At 53.9% G+C, this 24,631-nt stretch overlaps 1 protein-coding gene across 2 annotated transcripts in view; it reads left to right on the top strand.

The window, feature by feature from the left end:
- TFCP2L1 (transcription factor CP2 like 1) overlaps positions 1-22,890 on the top strand; it is a 58,194-nt gene extending 35,304 nt beyond the window's left edge. For both annotated transcript variants that reach the window (XM_019469383.2, XM_053909779.1), the window contains 9 exons: positions 2,830-2,940; positions 5,383-5,474; positions 7,682-7,730; positions 7,818-7,911; positions 10,530-10,620; positions 11,628-11,731; positions 14,141-14,283; positions 18,473-18,524; positions 19,315-22,890. In XM_019469383.2, the coding sequence (XP_019324928.2) occupies positions 2,830-2,940; positions 5,383-5,474; positions 7,682-7,730; positions 7,818-7,911; positions 10,530-10,620; positions 11,628-11,731; positions 14,141-14,283; positions 18,473-18,524; positions 19,315-19,361 (783 nt within the window). In that variant the 3' untranslated portion in view covers positions 19,362-22,890. The remainder of the gene's footprint in view (positions 1-2,829; positions 2,941-5,382; positions 5,475-7,681; positions 7,731-7,817; positions 7,912-10,529; positions 10,621-11,627; positions 11,732-14,140; positions 14,284-18,472; positions 18,525-19,314) is intronic.
- The last annotated feature ends 1,741 nt before the right edge of the window (positions 22,891-24,631 follow it).

The raw sequence follows: 24,631 nt of genomic DNA, 5'->3' as shown, positions 1-24,631 counted from the left end.
CTGGCCACAGATTCCGTAGTTCGATTCTCCTTAAACTCAAGCCAGGAGGCCCCTTGCAGGAATCCTGGCCACAGATGTTCTTACCGAGGGCCCGAGGCCATGTCGCTGTCTGCAGTGGCCTCCTGTCAGAGAAAGAAATGTTTTTGGAGGTACCTCCTCCCTTGTCCTTCCTTGCTCACCCCCTGCAGTTGCCCGTTACTACTTTTCATCTCGGTCTGGACCGATACTTCCCAACGATGATTCGTGGCCGGTGACGCAGCTGAAGGTCCTGCGTGGCCTGGGGAGATGCAGGGTCACGACGGAGCCTGTGGCACCCCCAGGGGCGAGGGCGGGCGGGCTGTATGGATTGGGACACCTTGGTCAGTTAGCATTGCCGTGGTAGCACCCTTCGCAACCCTGCTTCAGGATCGGGACTCCTTGAAATCAAACCCACTCTATCGGTTGCCTATTGCTGCTGTAACAAATTACCATACGTTTAGGGGCTTAAAGCCACACACATTCACGATCTCCCAGTGCTGGAGGCCCGAAGTCTGAAAGGGTCTCCTGGGCTCAATTCCTTTCCGGAGGCTCCAAGGGAGGAGAATCCCTTTCCATACCTTTTCCAGCTTCTAGAGGCCTCTGCCTTCCTCGGCCTGTGACTTGTCCACCTGTCTTCAGAGCGAGCGAGAGTGGCCGGGCCCTTCTCGCCACACCTCTCCAACCTCCTCTCCTCCCTTCCTTGCCCACTTCTGCGGCCCTGTGGTTATATCGGACCCCCCGGGATGATGCAGGATAACCTTCCTGTTTGCATCTCACACTGCTAGCTCTGTTAACTCCACATGCAGCCTTACCCCTTTTGCCACATAAGGTGATAGCCTGTCGGCTCCTGGGGATCAGGACGTGGCCATCTCTGGAGAACACGCTTCTGCTGACCTTGTCCACTGGTGCACTGGGTGCCGCGGCCTCTGGTCTTATTGCCTGCTCTAGGATCTCACAGTTCTGGGTCTGGTGGACAGCTCCACAGCTGTGTTGCTGGAGGTCTTTGCCTGTCCCCAGTCATCCCTCCGTCCTTGTCATATACAGACCACATTTGTGGTCCTTCTAGCCGTACTTGTCCTCAGGTCCTGTGGCATCCAGTGGAGTTCCTAGGGATCAGAGGCTGTGCTGGGCAGCAGGAGAGAAGGGACAGTGTCTGCCCCCCTGGAACGCCTAGGCCTCCCCACGCCCCCTACCAGCTCCCCTTTCTACACCTTGAGGCAGAAGCTCAGTAGCGAGGGCTCTGCCCACCACACTCCTGGACCATACACCGGCTATTATTGAGGAATTGGTCTGGAAGCTTCTTTGAATGACTCAAGAAAGGTCTTGGCATCTCCTGCAGGGGTGTAGGGGCCCCTGTCCCCTGAAACTGGCTTCTCGGAATGCCTGAGGAGGTGTGGCCACCCCATGCATCCAGCCCCATCACAGAAGCAGTTCAAGCAGGTGTGCGCAAGCACCGGGCGGAGCCTTGCCAACCTGTCCGTCATTCTTCCACCCCTACTCACCCCCATCACTGGGAAGCCTCCTGCTTGTTGGAGCCATGCCCTGAGGCTCTGGGTACATCAGGGCCTCTGAAGAGACAGGCAGGACCCCTCTCTGACCAGCTACCTCCCCCAGGCCTCGTTGGGCCGAGTGCTAGCCCCACACGCAGGCTCGCCCCATGTCTACTGAGTGGAGAATCCCTCCTGTTAGGGACAGGGAGGCAGACGAAGCGGGGTATGGGCCCTGCAGACCTGGCTCTTTCTCTGAACACCGGATCTGTCATTCCTGTCCCCAGGTGATCGACTCCCTGCAAACCCATTTCCATCTAACATGGGTATCACATCCCCCCCTGAGGGCTGTTTCCTAAAATGCCCTTGAGCTGGGAGCCAAAAGCTGTAGCCTGAGGAAGGTGCATAGAGAGTCTGTGAAGGTGCCATTGAGCTTGGGAGCCCGCGGATTTCGCTTCACGCCAGGCACAGTCCACTGTGTATGCAGTGAGACTGCTCTGTTCTGGGGCTGCTTGGAGTCTTGATGTCTGAAGCCACCAAGCAGGCTGTGAATGTCCAGAGCACCCCCTCGGGCAGGGCCGCTATGGCCGGCCTGGTGGTGGTACACACCCGGGCGTGCTCTCTTGGATTCTTCACCTGGTCGACACTAAGTTCTGCTTCAGTTTTTTTTTTTTTTTTTTTTTTTTAAGACCCCGAACAGCCAAACAGGTGCCTCTTCATTTTAGACAAGTGACTTGAACCTCAGTTTCCTTACCTGTAAATGAAAGAACTGATGGAGCTTGTGAGGCCTGGGCCCCTCTGTAAGTCGCTCACGGGTGCTTGGCGCCCAGGCGAGGCTCTGTCAGGATGGGGGTGTCACCCTGTGTGGGTGGGGTGTGGGAGTGGGGAGCTGCAGCATAGTCCCAGGAGCTGGGGGTCAGGAGGCCTTCACGAGTGTCCAGGGGCTCCTAGCCTGCAGGTGCGGACCACACTTCCCGCACTGGTAACCCAGGGAGTGCAGTGGGATCTGTCGTGGCTCCCAAGGATTTGTCCACGGGCCAGTGGCATTGACCTTCCCCGTGAGCAGCCAAGTGGCAGGACCCTGGCAGGCTGTGAGTTCCCTTGGGTGGGGAAGTGCAAGGGCTCCAGGAAGAGGACTGCGTGCTTGCTGCCTGGGAGGCGAGGGAGACGCTCTCCTGTGCAGAGATCCTGCCTGGGCTTCTGGGCCCCGGGTGAGGTGGGGCGTGTGCAGGCCTTGGGGACTGTCGCTCAGCCCTGGGTCTTTCTCTGACAGCTCCCCCTGCCCACTTTGGGCTAATTGGACCTCTGTGCTCTGCACTTGCAGCCAAAGGGAGCTGACCGGAAACAGAAGACCGACCGGGAAAAGATGGAGAAGAGAACTGCCCAAGAGAAGGAGAAGTATCAGCCGTCCTACGAGACCACCATTCTCACAGAGGTGAGCTGGCCGGGTGCCCAGTGTGGGGCCCAGGCCTTTCTGCCGGGAGCAGGACGATGGCACTGTTGGTCTAGATTCTCGGGAAATCGCCCACCTTGAGGGAATGCTTCTTTTGAAAGTGCCCATTAGATTGTGGTAGGTTCCCGGGTCCAGAGCTGTGTTCATGTGATAAGGCCGGGTGGCCAGAAATAGCTTCCAGCTCTGGGCTGCCATTTGTACTTTCCAGAATCGGGTTATTATTATTTTTTTGATCGGTAAAGGCCCTAAATCCAAAAGGTAGAAGAGAGTGTATGTACCTCAGAAAATACCTCTCCCAAAGGTGCCCTAGCCTCGAGCTTTCCCCAAGGGCAGCTGGTGTCTCTGGGTCCACCTGTGTCTGGCCCAGCTTTCTCTGCAAAGGAAGCCAGCTCACACACATTTGCTCCACACCTGCTTGTTTTGCACCAACAGCACACACAGACATGCTGTTCTGTAACTGTATTTAATAGCCTATGGGAGTCTGTTCCCCATCTGTTCACAAAGAGCATTCTAGTACTTTATCCAGTGGTGTGGCTTCCGTTGTGTAGCTGGATGGCCTACTGGAGGACATCGGGTTCTTTCCAGGCTCTGGCTATTTGAGACAGGGAGCATTGGATGACCCTGTGCACGTGAGGTTCTGCATGTGGTAGAAAGACCCGCGGGCTTCCTTTCTCAGCGGGCTTGCTGCTTGGTGGTTTGGTCAGGTATTGGAATGGGTTTCCTCCCAACCCTGACACCGACAGCAATCTGCTGCAGCCATTCTCTGTCCAGGGTACGTCTGAGACCCTCGCCGTCACAGGCTCTCCTTCCTCCTGTCACAGGTCACCGCTGGTGCCACCTCTTCCTGGGTGGGCTCTCTTGTTTGTTTAAACAGCTGTTCCCCACTGTGTTCTGTAATCAGTACAGCCAGTGGGTGTCTGTTCACTGAATAACTTGAAAGGCCCTCCACACACGCATGAGGCCCAGCGCCGGCCATGGTGGGGTTAAGGTGATGTCAAGGGTGAGGACTGGCTACGGACCATCTAAGAGAACAGTGGCCGGTCCTGGTCCTGGCTGATGGGGTGTGTGTGTGAGCAAGTGTATTCAGCCATAGGCAGAAGGCTGTCTGCAACAAGGTAGTCTGGAAGCTAATTTTGCGGCACAGGTCAATACGTACTGGTGTTTCATCCAACTTGGGATATAGTGGCCAGTGAGCCCTGGGACAGGAAGAGCCTGCCTTACTCTCGGCAGCAAAGCAGTGCAAGGCCCTGCATTTAGGAATTAGGGCTCAGACCGGTGGGTTCTCCCCAGGCCTCGATCCCTTCCCCTGTGGGTGATGCCATCCGGGGTTGGCCTCCATGCTCCCACTGCCCTGCATCTACAGACACCTCTTCCTTCCTGGCTGAGCCTCAACCTCTCTGCTCCAGGCTATCTCCTGACTTCCCCAGGGGAGGAGAGGTCCAGGGGTGCTTCAGAAACCCCCCAAGCCCTTGTCAGAGCGGTGTGGTTGGTCAAAACCCCCACCTGGCCTGTGACCTTGTGAGGTGACAGTTTGTCGGCTTTCCTCCTTGGCTCCCGGATTTAGCACCAACAAATTCCAACCCACGCTCACCACAGAGTTAAATATTTGCCAACCTGTGGTTCGGCGGCTGATAGTAAATCTTCAGGAACGCTTCAAATTGGCCCTCTCCAAAGAGGTGTCCTCACCGGGAAGGGAAAAAGTGAATACTGGGTCTGCTGGCTGCCCCAACAGGCAAAACCTGTATGTCTGTGCTTTCTCTGGGCGATTCTCACATATGTTCATTTTTGGCTTCTGCACAAGAAGTTCCTCGGAGGCCAAGGATCACATCTTCCGTGTGGCTTGTCTCCCTGAGCTCCTAGCAGGACACCTGACCCACACTAAGCACGCACAGAATGATGGTGAAGGGGGGCTGCCCCCGGAGATTGAGCAAGTGCCTCCTGCTCTCCAGGGCCCGTCGGCTGATTCTGGTTTCAAATAGCGCAGGTTTTAGTTCTGAGCTTTACTGATGATTTTTGTTTGGGAGTTACCTGGGTCCAGTGATCCCTGTTGCGTGCATTCACCCACATTTGTCTGTGCCTGGGAAACCTGCCTCTGGGCAGCTGGCTCTCTCCTTGTGGACCCAGGTGATGGATGATGTTTCTTGCCCTTGCTGGTGTGACTGCTGGGAAGCTCAGAGAGACACATGCCACACCTTGCTTGCTCTAGGTATGACTGAATGGCAGGTGTCTTCTCTGCCGTACTTGGTTTCTTCTGTGTGGCCCAAGTAACCCATGCTTTGCTGGCTCACGTGGGCCCCGGGAGAATGTGGGCCAGGTGTTGAGGGCTCGGTGGTTGCATGCACCGGCCTCGATGGCTGCTGCTGCCCGAGTTCCTCCTGAGTACGATGGCCCCCGAGTCACCGCTGCCCTGTGCTCTTTCTGCAGTGCTCCCCGTGGCCCGACATGGCCTATCAGGTGAACAGCGCCCCGTCTCCCAGCTACAATGGCTCTCCAAACAGCTTTGGCCTCGGCGAAGGGTATGTCTGCTGTTTTCTCCCTCTAAGAGTCCATGGAGTGATCGTGGGTATAGGCTCCTTTCTGGATCTTCTTCTCTGCGTTTTCCCTCCTTTAGTACCTTGGCATTGATTTGGGTTTCGGGGAGGTGTTTGTAATATTTGCACAGCTTTCTGTGCATGGGCATGTGTCTGTAAACACCCATCTGTGGAGCAACAGCCCACAACCCGCCTGCCCGCGCCTTCCCCCGGTAAAAGGTTGGTCTGCAGGGGCCCTCCAGGGCAGAATGGCCCCCTAGACAGATGGGGCCTTAGGAGGCAGCTGTTTGGGTGGCTGCAGTGGCCGCGAGGGGCCTTCTTGGTTCTCTCTGTGATCCTTGTGCACGTTCTTTGGGTAGCAGGGTCAGCCCAGGGTGATCCTGGCCCCGGGTTTCAGGGCTTGTAACCCAGAAGTGGCCTCGTTACTGGTCACCCAGCTCTGCAAATGCACAGGCCACACTGACTCTAAGGTGACGGTAGTGCAGGGGCCGGCGGGCGTCGGTCCGGCCTTTCCCAGGGTTTGTGGCACAGGAAGGGCCCACGGCGCCCTGTGATGGCTGTGCACATCTTGATCCTGTTCCTGGGGGCAGGGGGAGATGTGGGCGTGGAACCTGGGATGTCTCAAAGCTTGTGCTTGTCACATAAGAGTGTCTATGAACTTGATTTCACAAGGTGAGGGGGGTTGGGGGGGCATAGAAAAGACGTCATGTTCAGAATCAGGCGGACCGAGTGTTAAATCCCACCTTTTGGGGGGTCAGTTCCTTAACTTCCCTCAGCCTTGCTCTCCCCACTACCAAGGGAGTCAGGATTCCATGCAGGGTCAGGGGAACGTGTGTAAGGTGCCCCGGGCCTCAAAGGCACATGACAAAGCATAGCTGTTTTTACCGATGACTGGTCTGAGGGTCATCCCTACAAGGGCCTTTTCTTCATTGTTACTGTGATAAGGTACACACAAATTGAAACTTTTTATGATTAAAAATTTTTTTAATGCTTATTTTTGAGATTGAGAGAGAGAGAGAGAGAGAGAGAGAGCGTGCGCGTGCCTGCAGAGAGCGCGCGTGCCCCTCTCTGTGGGGCAGAGAGAGGGAGACACAGAATTCGAAGCAGGCTCTAGGGTCTAAGCTGTTAGTACAGAGCCCGACGCGGGGCTTGAACTCGCGAACCACAAGATCATAACCTGAGCCGAAGATGGATGCTTAACCAACTGAGCCACCCAGGCACCCCTGGGAGGGTCATATCTCTCTCTCTCTCTCTCTCTCTCTCTCTCTCTCTCTCTTCCTCTCCCCCTCTCTCTCCCCCTTTCTCTCTCTGCTCCTCCCTTGCTTGTGCTCTCTCTCAAAATAAATACACTTTAAAAAAATAAAGTGTATGTTTCTCTCAACTTAAAAATCCAGATTTTTAGGGGTGCCTGGGTGGCTTAGTCAGTTAAGTGTCCGGCTTCGGCTCAGGTCATGATCTTGCGGTCTGTGAGTTAGAGCCCCTCGTTGGGCTCTGTGCTGACAGCTCAGAGCCTGGAGCCTGTTTCAGATTCTGTGTCTCCCTCTGTCTCTGGCCCTCCCCCGTTCATGCTCTATCTTCCTCTGTCTCAAAAATAAATAAACATTGAAAAAAAAATTAAAAAAAAATCCAGATATTTAGGTCTGTGCCTTCTCTGTAGCAAGCCCTTGAAGGGAGGTCAGTGTGCCTCCAATGATGAGACTGTTTTTCTCATGGACGGATGTCCCCGGGTGGCTGTCATTCACTGTAGGACGCCTCCCTGGGGAGCCCCCAGCCCTCTCCTGTCTCCGCAGAGAGAAGTGTTTAGCTGCCGCTGTCCAGGCACTAAGTCACTGTGCAGAGTCATGTCTGGGGCTTTTAGGGCAGGTGCCCTTCCCTGGGGCTGAGGCTGGGGTGGAAATGGTGTGGGAGAGAATCGGATGCAAACAGACCCTGAGCTTGGGGTGGAGGGGTTATCGCTGGCCCGGCTGTGTTGCCAGCCAGAACATCGTGTCTACCCTGAACGGTTGGTCAGGGATTTTGAGGGGCTGTGTAGGTGGTAACTGCCTACACTCTCTGACCTGGGAAATTCTGGATGCCCTGCTGCATTTGCAGCCAACACCATACCTGAGGGGAGGTGAGAGCCCTGGCCCGGGGACCTTCCTGTGTCCCGGAAGGTATCCTCATGCCTTATGACCTGTTCTCTTCCTTTGCAGGAACAGCTCTCCGACCCACCCAGTGGAGACCCTGCCTTTGGGCAATGACGTAAGTGTCTGCAGCCAGGCTCTCTGGCCGCGTGTCCCTGGGTACACCCTGCCTGGTCATTTCAAGGCCCCTTCTCTCTGCCTGCAGCACCTGCTTCCATCAGCCTCGATCCAGGATGCCCAGCAGTGGCTGCACCGAAACAGATTCTCACAGTTTTGCCGGCTCTTTGCCAGCTTCTCGGGTGAGAGCATCTCTGTGTTTCTTTTATTTATTTATTTATTTATTTATTTATTTATTTATTTATTTATTTATTTATTTTTAATTTTTTTTTTTTTTTTTTGCCCTTAATGTTTATCCATTTTTGAAAGAGAGAGCATGAGCGGGAAAGGGGCAGAGAGAGGGAGACACAGAATCCGAAGCAGGCTTCAGGCTCCGAGCTGTCAGCACAGAGCCCAACGTGGGGCTCGAACTCATGAACTGCGAGATCATGACCTGCGCTGAAGTCAGATGCTCAACCGACTGAGCCACCCAGGCGCCGCTATTTATTTTTTATTTTTAAAAATTAATTTATTTATTAAAATTTTTTTAAAACGTTTATTTATTTTTGAGAGAGGCAGAGACAGAGTGCGAGCAGGGTAGGGGCAGAGAGAGAGAAGGAGGCACAGAATCGGAAGCAGGCTCCAGGCTCTGAGCTGTCAGCACAGAGCCCGACGTGGGGCTCGAACCCATGAACCATGAGATCATGACCGGAGCCGAAGTCAGATGCTTAACCGAGCCACCTAGGTGCCCCTGTGTTGTTTTTAAGACCCACGTCTTAGATCTTAGAAACACTTAACAAAGCTAGTTACCTTCCAGGACTCTCCCGCTGTGCCTGCAGGTCTGTGGTTTTGTCCTGGGGACCTAGCATAGCATTGGTCACTCACTCACATTTGCCGACCCTGGGCCAAGTGCTAAATTAGGACATCCTGCCCCTAGAAGTTTCCAGTCGCGGGTGGCTGTTAGGGCAGACCATGTGGGTCCCATGGGGTGGGCTCTAGTCTACCTGGGAAGGGCCCCCTTTGCCAGGCAAACGAGGCCGCTGCATACTCAGCAAGCCTTCCTGGTAATGCTGCTTGTCAGTCACACGGTCTCCAGAGCCACGACCTGTGAGATGGTGGTGAAGCCACAGGTGAGAAGGGGAATCTGGTCCTTCCTTCTCTAAATGGTTGTTGAAGCCCTTGCTGACAGGGCTGTTAGAGACCCAGAGCCAGGGCTGTGGGGTATAAGGGTAGACTGAGCAGTGAACATTGCCACCAAGCTGAGTCAGTCCAGAGTGACGGGGAGGAGAGTTTTGGCCAGAACTAGAGGAGCGACCCCCAAGGGCATCTGTGACAGTGGAAGGAGCACCGCACGTGGTCATCTTTCAGCCCAGCTTCTGTTAAGACCTTCCTCTGTGCTGGGGGGCAGGTATGAGGACGGTGGGACAGGGACGTTATCCTCAGGGGTCCTTGCAGCTTCGAGTCAGTGCAGCTGTGTGAACCAGGCGTCTCAGCGCAGTGTGACCCTTCTGTGATGGGCAGGCTATGAGGAGGGACGTGGCCCCGGCCGGGGAGGAGCGAGGAGGGCTGCCGTCTTAAGGTGGGGTGCTCTGCACAGGTCTTCCTGAGAAGTGCCCTTGAGCAGAGCTGGGCCAAGGGAGGGAAGTGAGCCAAGTGGGGAGGGGGACAGTGAAATTTCCAAGCGGGGCGAAAGTGCAGAGGCCACAAGGTGGATGCCTGACTGGTGTGACCACAGAGCAGAGCACCCAGGTGACTGGGGCCAAGGGAACCGGGGAAGGAGGTGAGGTCAGAGAGGTACTGAGGGGCCTGGTAGAAGAGTGGAGGGAGTTTGGCTTTTACTCCGTGTCAGGGAGCCATTGTGCCTACAGAAATACACCTGAAACTGTATCTTAACTGTGGCAGGAAAAGGGGAATATGGATATTGTCACTCCTGGCCATGTGGCTGTTGGCCGGTTTTCAGCAGAAGGCTTGTAGCATACTTGTTCCTCGGAGAGTCCACATGGGCACAAGCCTGTAGAGGACTCCTTGAGCTTTGAGGAAAAGACTGTATCTGCAGACGAGGATGTTCATAGACCTTATTCATAATCGCTCCCAACTGGGAGCACGCCCAGTGCCTATCGGCAGAAGGGACACGTGAGTGTGGTGTATGCACCCAACCAATAATGTCTAAGAAAGTGCATGAATGATGTATAACCACAAACAGCATGAACGAGCCCTTAAATAGAGCTTGGAGGGAGGAGCAGACATAGGAAAACACAGCCGATTCAGTTCCACTTATGTAAGTTTCGAAGACGCACGCAGAACTCCTGCCTGTGAGAAATCAGGACAGCAGTTCCCCATTGGCAGGGAGGGGGGCTGGCTGGCACGAGGGGCCTGTGGGGGGTGGGAGCATTCTGCCTCTTGATCTGTGTGCCGGGAGCCCGGGTGCCTTCAGAGCGGCCGCCTCTGGCGAGCCATGTACTTTTGTATTCAGGCAAGTGCATGTGCGACCGGCGTCCCGTGCTGGGTGCCATGCCTATATGTTACGTGCCGGTGAACGGTGTGGAGGGAGCGGCAGGCAGGCACAGGCTGTGAGGACCTCTCAGCTCTCATAGATGCCCGATTGTTCTGCCGAGTTTTGAGAACACTACTCCTCTCTTGTGCGGTGGTTTTCTGATGTTTATCTTTTTGCTGTTTCTTTCTCCCTGGAATGTCTGATGCTCCCTGAGGATGAGGCAGACTCTTCCCTGTCCCCCCGCCCACGGTGCAGCATCTGCAGGTGCCCAGGGAGGGGACCTTTTCTGTGTGTCCCACTAATGAGCGGCCTCATTTACCTACCTAGGTGCTGACTTGCTTAAGATGTCTCGAGACGATTTGGTCCAGATCTGTGGCCCTGCCGATGGGATCCGGCTCTTTAATGCCATCAAAGGCCGGTGGGTGTCAGTGTCCAGCTGGATACAGGGGGTGGCAGGAGGCCCCATCCCGGTGGGCTGGCTGGTAGGGACAGGGCTCCTCAGGGGGCAGGTGCAGAAGGAGGCCCTTTGAGGGGGGATCAGGGTCATGGGGGGGTGGGGCGGGGCTGGGCCGGCCGTCCGCTGCTCATCTTGCCCGGAGGCCCCTCCCCTTTCTCTCTCTCTCGCTCGCTCTCTCTCTTTTGGCACGAGCCTTGGCTCTGGATGTCAGCCCCTCAGCCTCTCCCTGGGTGCCCAGCGGCTTGCATGGTCCTGGGTTTCCAGCTGCCTCCTCCCAGAGGGAGGCCTGGATTGGCTACTCAGCCTCATGCCACAGCGCCCGGTTCTCTGGGCAGACTGGAGGGCGGGGCTGGGCCTGAGGGAGCCACCTGCTGCGGCGGAAGTGTTCTGGGCCTCGCCGCTCAGTATGGCAGCCCCGGCCTCGTGTGGCTGTGGAGTGCCTGGTTTCAGGCTAATGCGACTGAGCATGTGACTTTTAAATTTCATTTAACTTTCACACGTGAACAGCCCAGTTTTAGAGGGAGGGAGAGAGCCGCGGTGTGAATCTCAGATCTGATCTGCCTCTTACGGGTTTTACAACGGGGTTAAAGCCTTCATCCCTGTGAGTCTCAGTTTCCTCCTCTGTAAAATGAGGTTCCAGTTCGCTGGGTTGTGAGGATGGAAGGCAGTGGGCATGTTGAGTTCTGGAAAGCGGGAGAAGGTATTTGCGCTTGTTACCACCCTGAAAAACGCCTTGTGTCTTGAGCCTCGTGTTCTGGGCAGAGTGCCCTCATGGCCTGTTGTGGGACCTCCTGCCTGCAGGCGAGCCTGCGTGTAGCCGTAGAGGCCCAGCACAAGTATGGGCCCCTGCATGCTGGACCATTCCGGAACAACAGAGCCTGGTCCTCCTCCCCCTCTCCCATCCCCTCTCCCCCCTCCCTCCTCCCCCCTCCCCCATCCCTGCTATTTATTTCCTCTGCTCCTGCCAGGACTGTGAGGCCGAAGATGACCATTTACGTCTGTCAGGAGCTGGAGCAGAACCGAGCGCCCCTGCAGCAGAAGCGGGATGGTGGTGGGGACAGCAGTCTGTGTGGTGAGTTGTGGGCACCCCTCCCCAACCCAGGGCCGATTATAGGGGTTGGCAGAGTAACAGGAAGATGTAGCAGCAGCCTGAGTCCTCTTGCAGAGAACGTTGCCACTGAACCCATCTCACTCCGGCTTCGTGCAAGACGAGTTTTTGTTAAACTTCCTCCTGGGATCGAAATGTTTTAAGGTGGAGGTCATCCCACAGAACGTGTGGTCCAGCTTACTTCCTTCCTACCTGGGGAACAGGCCCAGGGAGGGGGTGTGTTCCCCCAGAGCCACTTAGCCACTTGTGGTATTGGGAGTGGGGCCTTCTGGCTCCCAGGCTGGTGACAGGTGACACTCAGTGGCCATATTCCCGCAGTGTGGCCTCCTGTGGTTTCCCCCAGCTGGATAAGTCTTTCCCATGTGGTTTGGTGGCCGCACGAGGGCTGAGGAGCACCTCAGGGGCACGTGGCTCTTTCCGGTCGGCAGTCTAGTCTGGAGGCAGTTTGGTGAGAGGACACGGCTGAGGTCGGGCCCAGTGCCGGCCGTGTGGCCTGTTGGCTGTGTGGCCTCGGGCAGGGTACCAGGGCCTGTGCTGCAGCTTCCACATGTGTGAAATAGAGACAGCAACCCAACCCCCAAGGCGTGCGGTTTCGGCGAGACGATGCAGGGAAGGGGAAGCGCTTTGCTTCTGGGCGCTTGCCAGTGTCAGTAGAGTCTGTGCTCTGTGTGTGTCTGCAGGGAGCGAGGGAGCACTCCGTGTGCCTCTGCGGGTCCCTCCAGATCGCTCTGGCCCTGTCCAAAGGGCTCCGTGTGCTCACTTATTTGCTTCTAGTAGGAACTGTTGGGAACGTTGTCTCACTGTGGGGGACCCTGAGGCACAGAGTGGATAACTGCCCCAAAACGACAGCGTCGTACAAGGCAGAGCCAGAACCCAAACAGTTGGACCCCAGGAACTGGCTTCTGAGCCCTGGGTCTGGCGCCTGTACGCTTCTGGAGGATGTCTGGGTCCTCCCCCTACTTTGCAACTGTCAGCCTGTGAAGGACGGATTTCAGCTCGTGGAGCTGACCCTGCACGTGCCCCGAGGCTCTGGGATGTGTAGAGATCGTTCGCGGCCTTGCTTCTCGTGTGGCCGAGTTGGGATTTGAACCTGGGATTGCCTACTCTAGAGCCTCGTGCTTCCCCAGGCTGCCCCCACCAGACCCCGGATGAGCGGTGGCTTGGGAGGCGTTCAGGGGAGTGTCCCACTGACCCTGTCAGCCGCTCCAAGCACTCCTGGTGGGCACCACACTCAGCTGGGGGCAGGCAAGGCCAGTGACAAAAGGTTACAGCACAGGGTGCTGGCCTGCGAGCCGTCTGGGTGTTTGTGGCCAGCCTGATTTGTTGGCAGAGTGAACTCAGAAAAAGTGGAGCAGGCTAACCTAAACACAGGTAGGTTAGAAGTGTTATAAAAAGGACTCCCATGAGAGAGGCTGGCATTTGGAGCTGGTGTCTGCACGGGAAGGGGCAGCACACAGCGGCCACCTCTACAGAGTTGGACGGCCGGTCAGCCTGTCTGACATCCTGGGACGGCGAATCTGTTGCCCGGCTGGCACCCCTTCAGGGGGAGCCGATGTGTGTGCGTTTGCACGTGCACGCACACACGCTTTTGAAAGAATGGGGTCTCTGTTCGTCGGTTGAGGTAGGAGTTTGGGAATCTCTAATTCAATCTGGTTGTGCACCCCTCCCCCCACCCCTGAGCGTGTATGTCCACCACCAGGAGCCCAGAGTTGGCTCCCGCCTGGCTGGTTTGGGTTTCGAATAAGGAAGCGTTTCCAGCCTCAGGGTCACTGCTGTCTTCCAGCGGGCTGGTGACACTCCCAGCGCCCCCCTTCCCTTTGTGGTCGCAGTGCTGGAGCCGAGTAGTATTTGTGCTGCGGGGAAGGGCAAGGACGAGACTCGCCTGCTGTCAAGTGGCAGTTATCCTTAAATCCCGCTCTTTGCTCCCCCAAAGCCATCCAATGGCCCCTCTGTGCAACGGAAAGGAAGGAAAGGGGACACAGGATTTGTCCTCTCTCCTGCGAGGGTGCACGTCTGGCCGCATGTCAGAATCACTGGAAGCTTGTTAAAATACAGCGTTGTGCCAGCTGTTCTCGCTCTAGCTCCCAACCCTAAATGGGTGTCACTGGGTGTGGGGCGGACGCAGGAATTCTACATTCTGTGGAAGATCCCCCCAGGAGAGACGGGTACGGGAATGAGGACCCATAGCCTCGCTGCGGTTCCCGTGTCACTGGGCCATGCAGGGGCTTTGTGCCTGTTCCAGCCAGGTCCTGGCGAATCAGTCTGGGCATGGGCATCCTTACAACCCAGTGACTGATGGGGGGTGGGCACAGGGGTGGGCTCCTTAGAGAGCAGGCGTGTGTTCTACAGAAGGCCCTGTCCCTCACCCTGCAGTGTACCACGCCATCTTCCTGGAAGAGCTGACCACCTTGGAGCTGGTTGAGAAGATTGCCAACCTGTACAGCATCTCCCCCCAGCACATCCACCGAGTCTATCGGCAGGGCCCCACCGGCATCCACGTGGTGGTCAGCAACGAGGTGAGCGCTGCCCAGCCCCGACTTGCGGCCCGGGTCTTGGGGCTGCGGGGAGGCACCCCCTGGGGCTTGGGGATGACTTCCATCCAGAGATGGCCGCTAAGTCTCATCCGCGTGCCACATGCCCTTGACTGCACCCGGAGCGCAGGGGGAGAGAGTTCTGTGGCTCTAAATAGTTCTCTAGTATCCACTCCAGGCCTCATCCTCAGCCAGGCGCCATGCAGGAGCCACGGCACAGACTGCACCCCTGCCCTCAGGGTGCTTACGGTCGGGGCTGGAAGAAGTTGGGAGGAGGGTGGGCGGCGGGTCCCAGGGGGCTGGGTGATGGAGAGGATGCAGGTCGTGTGAGAGAACAGAGCCCTCCTGTGTGAATGGTGGAGGCGCCGCAGCCTTCCCGGGTCTGTCCTTGGCCCCACAGACCTGTACACGGCCCAAGCGGCCGCTGGCAGAGGGCACACGGTGATCTGATCGCACTCACGGCTAAGGAGGGGGTTATTAATTAAACTGGTTTGCCGGGATGTTTAGGCATTCCTGCACACGGCAGAACAGAGCTTTCAGGCCTGTTCTATCCCGGTCCCTCCTCTTGATAATAACAGTAAGGAGTGTCGGTATTTATCCGCTGCTTACTGTTCTAAGTGCCCGAGTAGTGATTTGTTTAATCCCAACAGCTTCCTGTGAAGTGGGTAAAATGATCCCATTTCATAAATGGGAAACTGGAGGCACAGAGAGGCTGAGTAATTGCCCCAGGTCTCACAGCTGGTAAGGGGATGGGAACCCTGGTGTCTGGCTGTAGAGCCCAGCTCGTAGACAGCAGGCTGTGCCACCTCCCCTGAAATGAGGCCTTTATAAACACAGTTGGGCTAATGGGGGCAGGGGCAGCCCCCTGAGCCCCCTGTGAGAACTCTGAAAGCATCTGGAGAGGACTGTAGGTGACATGGCACCCGAATGGTGGCTGGGAGTGCAGAGCAGATGTGGGCTTTGGGATTGGATGCGTGTCCCTACCTGGACCTTGCTCCCAGGAGCGGAGTGACCTGGGGCAAATTTACGTAACCTCTGTGAGCCTCAGTTTACACATCTGTAAAATGGGGATAAGTATACCCACCAAGGAGGTTGGAGTAAGGATAAAATGAGAAAATAGCATCAGGCACCAGGAGACCCCAGATAGGGGTGGTGAGAGCCCCCCATTTCATGGCAGTTTGGTCCTGGAGGTTGGCAAGGGGGCAGCGATTGCCTTCCTTTTGAACTCAAAAGGAATTCACAATTAGTATAAGTCAGGAAGTGTAAATCGGGGCGCCTGGGTGGCTCAGTCGGTTAAGCGTCTGACTTTGGCTTAGGTCATGATCTCATGGTTTGTGGGTTCGAGCCCGGCATCAGGCTCTATGCTGATGGCTCAGAGCCTGGAGCCTGCTTCGGATTCTGTGTCTCCCTCTCTCTCTGTCGCTCCCCCACTCTCCCCCCACCTCAAATATAAACAAACATTAAAAAAAATTTAAAAAGTGTAAACCAGCTGAAGGCAAATGTGAAGGGTCCTTATCTTCCCCACTCTTTTCCTAGAAGAGTTTATGTTAGCTTTGAAGGGATTCTGCCAGACGACGTTTTGTGCGAGCGTCCGTCATTCGCCCGAGCGTTGTGTAGGTTGTGTAGGTGTGGGTTTTAAAAACACATGACAAAGATGGACGCCTGGCTGGCTCAGTGGAGCACGCAGCTCTTGATCTCAGGGTTGTGAGTTCAAGTCCCATGTTGGGTGTGGAGATTTCTTAAAAATAAAATCTTTAACACACACACACACACACACACACACACACGCACATCCCAAAGGTCCAGCTGTACATTTTCTGCAACTTGCTGTCTTTGTCACCGGTTCAGAACTCCGTCCATGTCATTACGTTCAAATCCAGTGCAGCTATTTTTGCACCCCCATTTCACAGATAAGATGAAGCCCAGAGTTCCCGACTTGAGCACTAACTTCAGAGTAGCCAGGAAGGTTGAGACACCCTGAGCGATGGACTGCAGTAGTGGCACGGAAAATGTGTCACTTTGCATTTCACAATGACTTTCTTTGGTGAAGACAAAAGCCAAGAATGTGCAGAACTCTTGCAGTTTCACGGGTCCCTGCAGGAAGTTCCTTCCCCAGCTTGCCCTGTGCCCTCCAGAGTGAGCAGTTAAGCAAGTGAAGCAGAGAACAGAACTCAAAAGCTACCTCAGCTAAGTAGGCGATTCTTATTCCCCTGAAGTCTCCTTGCCTCTTAACCCTGAATCAATTGGAAACCTTTGGTTCTTAATTGCCAGAGTGCTGGAGGCAGCCTGGCCAGCCGCGGAGCCAGCCCCTGAGGTGCAAGGGCACTTAATTAAACAAGGGAGTTACTGATTAAGCCCAAGTGGGCTCTGCTTAGGGCTTTGCATGCCCAAGTGGCTGGGCCGCCAAGAGTCCTAGAGGGCACAGGCCAGTAGTATAGAATAAATGTACTTCATGCATCATTAGGCCCTGCAGGGAGGGGCAGGGGTCGACAGGTGGATGGATTTGCAGGATTTGGGGGGCAATAAAATGTAGCTTGAATTTTTTAATTTGGAAAGGGGTTTTGCCATCGTGTTGGCTAGTCTATGTGTGTGGGGGGTATGTTTAAGTATATTTTTAATATTCTTTCCATGGATATTGTGAAATATGGCAGATGTTTGCTTAAGTGCCCGATACCTGCACTCAGGTTAGTGCCATATTGTGTTAGCCCCTTTGTGGGCTCATTTCCTTTTCCACTCCATCCCTCCACCTGCTGGTCTGAATTTTGTGTTAATCGCTCCTTTGTTCCTCCTCAACATATTTAATTTTGCCTATTTTAAAACTTGATATAGGTGGAATAATAGCATATTTTTCTGTGACTTTCTTTCATTTCCCTGTATATTTAAAAAAAATTTTTTTTGAATTTTTATTTATTTTTGAGAACGAGAGAGACAGAGTGCAAGCAGGGGAGGGGCAGAGAGAGAGGGAGGCACAGAATCCGAAGCAGGCTCCAGGCTCTGAGCTGTCAGCACAGAGCCCGACACGGGGCTTGAACTCATGAACCGCGAGATCATGACCGGAGCCGGAGTCGGATGCTTAACCGACTGAGCCATCCAGGCGCCCCGATTCCCTGTATATTTTTGAGATTTCACACAGGTCAGATGCTGCTGGAGGCCAGTGGTGCACTGAATGGCGTAGCATGATTAGGCCACAGTTTGTTCGTGCTTCCGCTGACTGACACAGGCACGGTCTCCAGTTAGCAGTTTCTTTTAAGTTTTTGTTTAAGCAATCTCCACACCCAACGTGGGGCACGAACTCATGACCCTGAGATCAAGAGTCCCATGCTCCTCCCATGGAGCCAGCCAGGCGCCCCCTCTAGTTAACAGACAGCGCTGCTCTGAACATTCTCAGGTGCACTTTGTGTGTCCACGTGCTGGAGTTTATCTAGAACCCCAGCCTGTAGGAGGAATGTCCTAGATCCTGCGGGCAAATTTCATACAGCGGTCATATGGCTGAACACTCCACCGGCAGTGGGTGCCAGTTTCCCTTGTTCTACACCCTGGTTCTCTTCTTCTGTTATGGAAACGGCCCCATTTTACAGATAGGGCATGGAGACCAGCAGGAAAAAGGTTGACTTGCCCAAGGTCACTTGGTAGTTAATCAGAATGAGAACTGGAGAGACTTGGCTGAGTAATGCTTCCATTCCTGCCACTTTGTACACATAGGGGGTGGCGCTGTGTTTGTATTGGTCCTCCTGGGACTCTGATATGCTACCAATCACCAAGGTATTCTTTTTTTTTTTTAAGCACTTGAATTTTTTTGTTGTTGTTGCTATTATACACACACACGCTTCTGTAATGTGGCCACTGTAGGGACTGGAGGACCAAGTAACTAGGAGAACGCAAAACGAAAGCAAACAAACATGTAGTTCTGTATTAAATGTGCACATTTTGCTTCCCTGCCAGCCTCCTTTCTGTCCTTTCTGTTCAGTTTTTGTTACTTAAAATGGTAATCGTTTTGTACATTTATCTTGTTTCATGTTTCCTTAGTAAGTGTTAGTGGAACCGTTCTCCTGCATTCGTGCAAACACAGTGACCGTCATTTCCACCAGCTGTGGTGGCTTAGCTCCGTGTCACTGAGGCTTTTCATATTAGGAAGTCCTTGTTGAAGGGACATGGTCTCTCTTTTGCCTTTCAGATGGTGCAGAATTTCCAGGATGAGTCTTGTTTTATCCTCAGTACCTTGAAAGGTAAAGCCCCTCACCCTTTCTCCTGGCTGCGCCCCCTGCCTCCTCTCTGGGTAATAGGGTGAGTGGGGCCTGCCTGCGCAGTGGGTCCCTGGAGACAGCGTTATCTGGGGACATCACCTGGGGAAAAGGAACGCAGACTTCCTGTGAAGCCTTGCCCTGGAAATGCGAGAACTATTGACATTGGCCCCCATAGTCTGTTCTGAAGGGGAAATCCTTGCCAGGAGGTGTGTTCTCCATGAACTCCCTCACTCAGCCTGTAGGCCTGGTGGATCAGGGATCTGGGGCTGGGGTGGGACATGAAGGTTCCACTTGGGGAAGGTGTCTGAGAAGGAACTCGTGTGCCAGGAGACAGAAAGACTAGCTGTGACCCTCCTTAGGCCCGGGGCAGGTGAATGTATAGAGTATATCAGAATGAATGCCCTATGACCGGGTCACAGACTCTGGACTCCGACAGGGCCATTCCTTTCCCCCCTGTTCTCTGGATCTAGCCAGCAGCTGCCTTCAGAGAGCTGGGGGCCATAACACCCCAAGAACCACAGTTTGTTCAAAGCCTTCTTGGACATAGAGCCTTCAGTCCTTGGGCCCAGGGCTGTAGTAGAAAGGCGCATTGCCAAGAAGCATGTGTTAAAATGCCTGGTTTTGTTAGCACCCTTTGCTCTATGCATCTGTTTGGAGCCAATATCCGTGGCGGGACTCCTGCCGGTACACCCGTACCATGCCCTCCCTCCTTCCCCAAGGTCATGGTGTCTTGCCCTTCTTCCTGTGAAATGTCCAGCGTTTCTCTTTGCAGCTGAGAGCAATGATGGCTACCACGTCATCCTGAAATGTGGCCTCTGAGCGAAAGTCCAGCGTGTGAAGTACGGCCCCCACCTCGCAGCCCCATGGATTCCCTCGGATGTAGAAACCGCTCCACTCTATGCCGCGGCCTCCCCTGGCGGGCTGTGGCTGGGAGGGACTTGGCCCAGTCCAGGAAGACCACGGCCCATGAACCAGCAGAACCCTGCGGATGCAGTCTCTGGTGTATGGAAAGCCAGCGGCTCCTCTCTCCCTTCCTCTTGGCCTCCAGCTTTTGAATGTTCCTCATTCTTTTCCCAGCCCTGCTATCTTAAAGAGGCAAATGGCAGGGCCATCTTCTCTGAAACCCCTTGCTCCCTAGTTGGAGGCCAGTTCACTGAGTGTCTCGGTGCCTTCTGACCATTCCCCTGCCTCCCGGGAAGGCTGTGCCTCCCCCCAACCTTCACCTTTTCTGGGAACCGGCTCCATGACCAGGACTGATGACTGGATGTAGGTGGCTTGCCAGTGTTCTGTCTTCGTGTTGGTTCCCCTTCTCAGCAACCCTGGTGGGCATCTGTCTTTCTGCTTCTTGGATGGCTTGGTGGGAAGGGGACTTATTCTGTGCCTTCTGCTGCTTTCACCTTGACTCCGTTTCTAAGGACCTGCTTTTGCAGTGCCCAGCGATGGGCTCCTGTCTCTGCATTGGTAATGTAGACACCACGATGCTTGTGTAGGACTGGCCACATAGACCTAGGTCTGTGCCCTTGGAAGGAAGAAGGAGAGGAATAGAACAACTATTTTTCAGGTATGTTCTCACGAGTATGAAAGGGATGAGAACAGAATGATATTTTGCTTGAGCCCCTTTTATGTAATTTTATGCCCTAAGCAATCATGGGTAAGGAAGATTAGGAAATGAGTATTCGGCTGTATGATCAGATGACCTTGATGGTCATGATAGCAGGCCCTGTTGGATGGACTTAACCAGGTCCCATTTAAAGAAGACCTTGGCTGACGACTGCCAAACTTGCCAAGTTTCCTGGGGTTCATCTTTCCTGTGTGGCCCCAACTTAAAATGTTTATCTTTTTTCACGCATGGAGGGAGTGTTTAGGGCATTTTGCCTGCATTGGAGTGGTTGGATCACCTTTCTTCATGGCTTAATTCTTGGGGAACTCTGATTATCAGTAACCAGTAAACTCAGCAATTAGGCTTTGTCTTGCGTCTGTTTCCCGGCACGCAGTGATCTATACTCTTCGATAACTTAGGTTTAACTTTCAGAGCATTGAGAAGCCCTGTGATCAATGGAGCAGGATTTTACAACTTCTAAAGCAGAGCTTTAGGGGATTATAGCGCTGGGGTCAAAGATGATCCGAACTGGGTAGACCTTGCTTTCCAGTTGGGGAAAATGAAACCTAGAGAGGCAGAGCCATCCGCCTGATATCACACAGTGATAGGGCGATGATAGAAACTCATTATATAAATCAAGACACTTCTCAGGGTGAAAGGGGCTCTCTAAGAGTTATGTTGGGACCACAGGTGGTATGGTGTTCCTACAGAGTAAAACAGGCTCCTGATTCCTTTCCTGTTTTGGGGGAGGGGGCGGGAGCAGGTAACAGCTTTATTGAGATATAATTCACATACAATACAGTGTACCCATTCAGAGCATACCGCTCTATGGTTCTTAGTAAATTCACAGAATCAGCACATTCAATTTTAGGACATTTTTCTCACCCCCAAAAGAAACCCTGTTTCTTTTAGTGATCGCCCTCCCACTTTCCCCCCAGCTCCCCTTGTCTTAGGCAACCACAAGTCTCCTTTCCATGTAGATTTACTTATTCTGGACATTTCATGGATATGGAATTACAGTGAGTGGCCTTTTGTTACTGGCTTTTTTTTTTTTTTTTCTCTCGCGTAATGTTTTCTAGGGCATCTGTGTTGAACATGTATTCATACTTCAGTCCTTTTTATAGTTGAGTAGTATTTCATTCTCTGGATAGATGTGTCACAGTTTGTTTATCCACTCATTAGCCGATTGATACGCGAGTTTCTACTTTTCGGCTGTTTCGAATGATGCTGCTATGAACATATTTGTACAGGTTTTTGCATACATAATGTTTTCATTTCGTTTGGGTATATACCTAGGATGTATACCCTACATACATCTTTCGCCAGGGCATATACCCTGGCGTTGCTGGGTCCTACGGAACTCTATGTTTAACTTTTTGAGAAACTTCCGGATGGTTTTCCAAAGCAGTGGCACCATTTTAGCCTCCCACCAGCAGCGTAGGAGGGCTCGTTTTTCAACATCCTCACCAACACTTGCTGCTTTTTGATTAGAACATTCTCTAATGGGTGTCCAGTGGTATCTCACCGTGGTTTTGATTTGCATTTCCCCAGTGACTACTGATGTTGACCATCTTTTCATGTGCTTATTGGCCATTTCTATGTCTTCTTTGGAGAAATACCTGTTCAGATCCTTTGCCCATTTCTATTTGGGTCATTGGTCTTTTTTTATTGCTGAGTTGCATCAGTTCTTTGTATATTCTAGATACAGGTCCTTTGTCAGCTCTGTGATCTGTAAAACTTTCCTCCCATTCTGTGGATTGTCTTCACCTTCTTATGATGTCCTTCACAGCACAAAAGTTTTTAATTTCGATGATGTCCAAGATCCCCTACTTTCCTTGCTTGTGCTTTTTGTGCCCTATCTGAAAAATCATGGTGTAATCCAAGTTCAAGAAAATTTGTGCCTACGTTTCTTTTTAAGAATTTTCATCGTTTGAGCTCAGTAGTGGCCTTTGATTCATTTGAAGTTAATTTCTGTACATGGTGTGAGTAGAGGTCCAGCATCACTCTTTTGCCTGTGGGTACCCAGTTGTTCCAGCACGAGTGGTTGACCTCCTCTCCCGTCCCCAGCCCATGTCTGGCTCCACCATTTTTATAACGGGCTTTCTGTTCTCCTCTGAGTGTCTCACCCTTACTCCCCCTTAACCTCAACAGGACGGGGTCATATTGTGCTCTGATACTCGGTGGCCTTTCTTGGTGCATGTTCTAACTCCACACATTAGTCCTAGGGGAAAGTCAGGATCAGTCATTTCCTTTTTTTGAGGACAGTGAGCCACAAGGAAGTGGAATAATTTGCCCAAGGTCACAAGAGTCAGGACTAGACCTTTGGTCTTCTGACTTCCAGCCTTTCAAGGGGTCTGTCAGTCACTAGACCTAAGTGATGCCACTCCCTAGGCCAAGCGATGACAGCCTCGATTTTAATTATTTAATTGTGGCAGACTCCTTTTTATTTAATTCCAAATGGGGGTCTGATAAAGATCTGTTACCTTAAGTTTGCTGTTAGTGGAATCTTCCATTTTCTGGAACCCCCCACTGCTGTCTGTGTTTGTTTGTTTTTAACCTTCTCCTTTTTTTAAAGATTTTATTTTTAAGTAATCTCTACACCCAACGTGGGGCTCGAACTCATGACCCCGAGACCAAGGCCCCACCGCCTGAGCCATCCAGATGCCCCTTTCACCTTCTCCCTGTGGTTCTAGTGGAGTCTTGTAGCTTGCAAAGAAGTAGGAAATGAATATGCTTCTTAATTTGGCACTGAAATGTTTCAGCTGCTTGGTTTCGACAGCTTGTCCTCCTTCCTCAGAACTCAGATGAGCTAGCTGTCCCTTTTATTTTTTCATTTCAAAGCCGAGAAGCCATAGGTTCCCACTCCTGTCCACTCTCTTTCCCCAGGGCTCTGAGGCCAGGACCTGGGCCTGGGGGGTGGGGCAGCCCCTCCCGGAACTGTACCCACTGGCCCCCCCACCCATGATTCTAGGCTGTGGCTTCTCCACGGCAGCAGCAGTTTTTAAAGGTGCCCCCCCGAAGAGAGAGAGGATCTCCTCAAGTGCTCAGTCCACCATCTTGAATCAGAAACTTCGAGTTGAGGTCCTTATTCTCAGGCCATCGCATTTCTTTTTCCGTTTGCAGGGTTGTGATCAACCTTTTCCTGTTTACCAGGTTGCACCTTTACCTTGACGACACAGAGGGAGAACAATAGGATTCTCAGGGGAAAAGGGATGGATGGAAAGAGCAGGATAGGGGAGGGAGCTTGAAGCCTGGGGCTTTGGGTCCTAAGCAAAGGCCAGACAGCGTCCCTGCAGACCTCCTGCCCGGGCAGCTTGTGGCCCCTTGGGAAGAGCTGTGAACCTAGAGGGGGGTTCACTGGGAGCACACTGGGGCCGGCCGAGCAGTGTGTCACAAGTTTCCAAGTCCAGCGTGGCCCCGGGGCCTGGCCTGAGTGACCTAAGCTCTGAAAATCATTAACGAGTTGATGAGGAAAATGGAAAACCTGTGCTGTTGTTGGTGGAGCAGAGGGAGTGAGCCCGGAGGCTCTAGGAAGGTGGAAGAGCAGAGCATGAGGGGTGAGGGTGGCGGCGTGACAGTGCCCGAGGTGCAGGAGGAAGTGGAAGGCGCAGGGGGGCGGGAGCCAGGGCCCCCAGACCCTCGCTTGGCCTGAGTGTCTGCCTGTCTGGAGTCGTGGGCGGCTCCTTCGTGAGGTGAATGTGAAGGGCGGCGGGCTTTCCCTTTGTCCCCTACGTGAAGTCCTCGGCGGGCCAGTAACGGGTCGGGGCACGCATCCTGGTTGCACAGGGCACCACCAGTGCTCCTGCTCAGGCCGCTGTGTGCACGTCTTTAAGAAGGGCTCCCTGGCAGCCTGAGCCCAGATTCTGTGCTGGCCAGCTCCACGTCTACACTACCGATGCGCGCGCGTGTGTGTGTGTGTGTGTGTGTGTGTGTGCGCGCGCGCGCGTGCGCACACGCGGGCCCCTCTCCTCGCCCCTGTATCTGGCCTGAGTGCAGCTCTGGATATTCTCAGCTCAGCTGGATGTGGGGGTTAATGCTCTTGCTTTTAGATCCTGTGTGGCACCCTAGTTCGGGTTCTGATGAAACGGGTCAGGGGTAAAGTTGCCCTACTTGGGGGGAATGCACACCCTAAGTCCACCTCTTCCGGGGAGGGGAGCAGTGCCGGCAGCTGACCTCTGACAAGGACCCCTGAAACAGGGCTTGTGGAGTCGGTCTGCCACACAGCTGCCTCACGGTCACATGCTCTGTGTGATACCATCAGTCAGGCCGGCTGGGAGGAGATGGTCGGACTCCCTTTACCCCCTGGGGGCAGGGCAGTGGGTCTGCGAGCAGCAAGGTGCTGGTCAGGCCCCCCCCCACCCCCAGGGCACCCTGCGAGCTCCTTGAAGCCTCCTCTGAGCTCTCCAGACCTCTCTGCGAAGCCTTCTCTTGTACCATCCTTCCCCCTCCTCCCGTGGGGGATGGCCAGTAGCTCTGAGTGATGGCACCC

The sequence above is a fragment of the Panthera pardus genome, unplaced genomic scaffold (genome assembly GCF_024362965.1).
Source record: "Panthera pardus isolate Hobbes unplaced genomic scaffold, ASM2436296v1 HiC_scaffold_10, whole genome shotgun sequence".
Classification (NCBI taxonomy): domain Eukaryota; kingdom Metazoa; phylum Chordata; class Mammalia; order Carnivora; family Felidae; genus Panthera; species Panthera pardus.
Note: the sequence above shows the minus strand (reverse complement) of the source record. Positions and strands in the feature narration are given on the sequence as shown.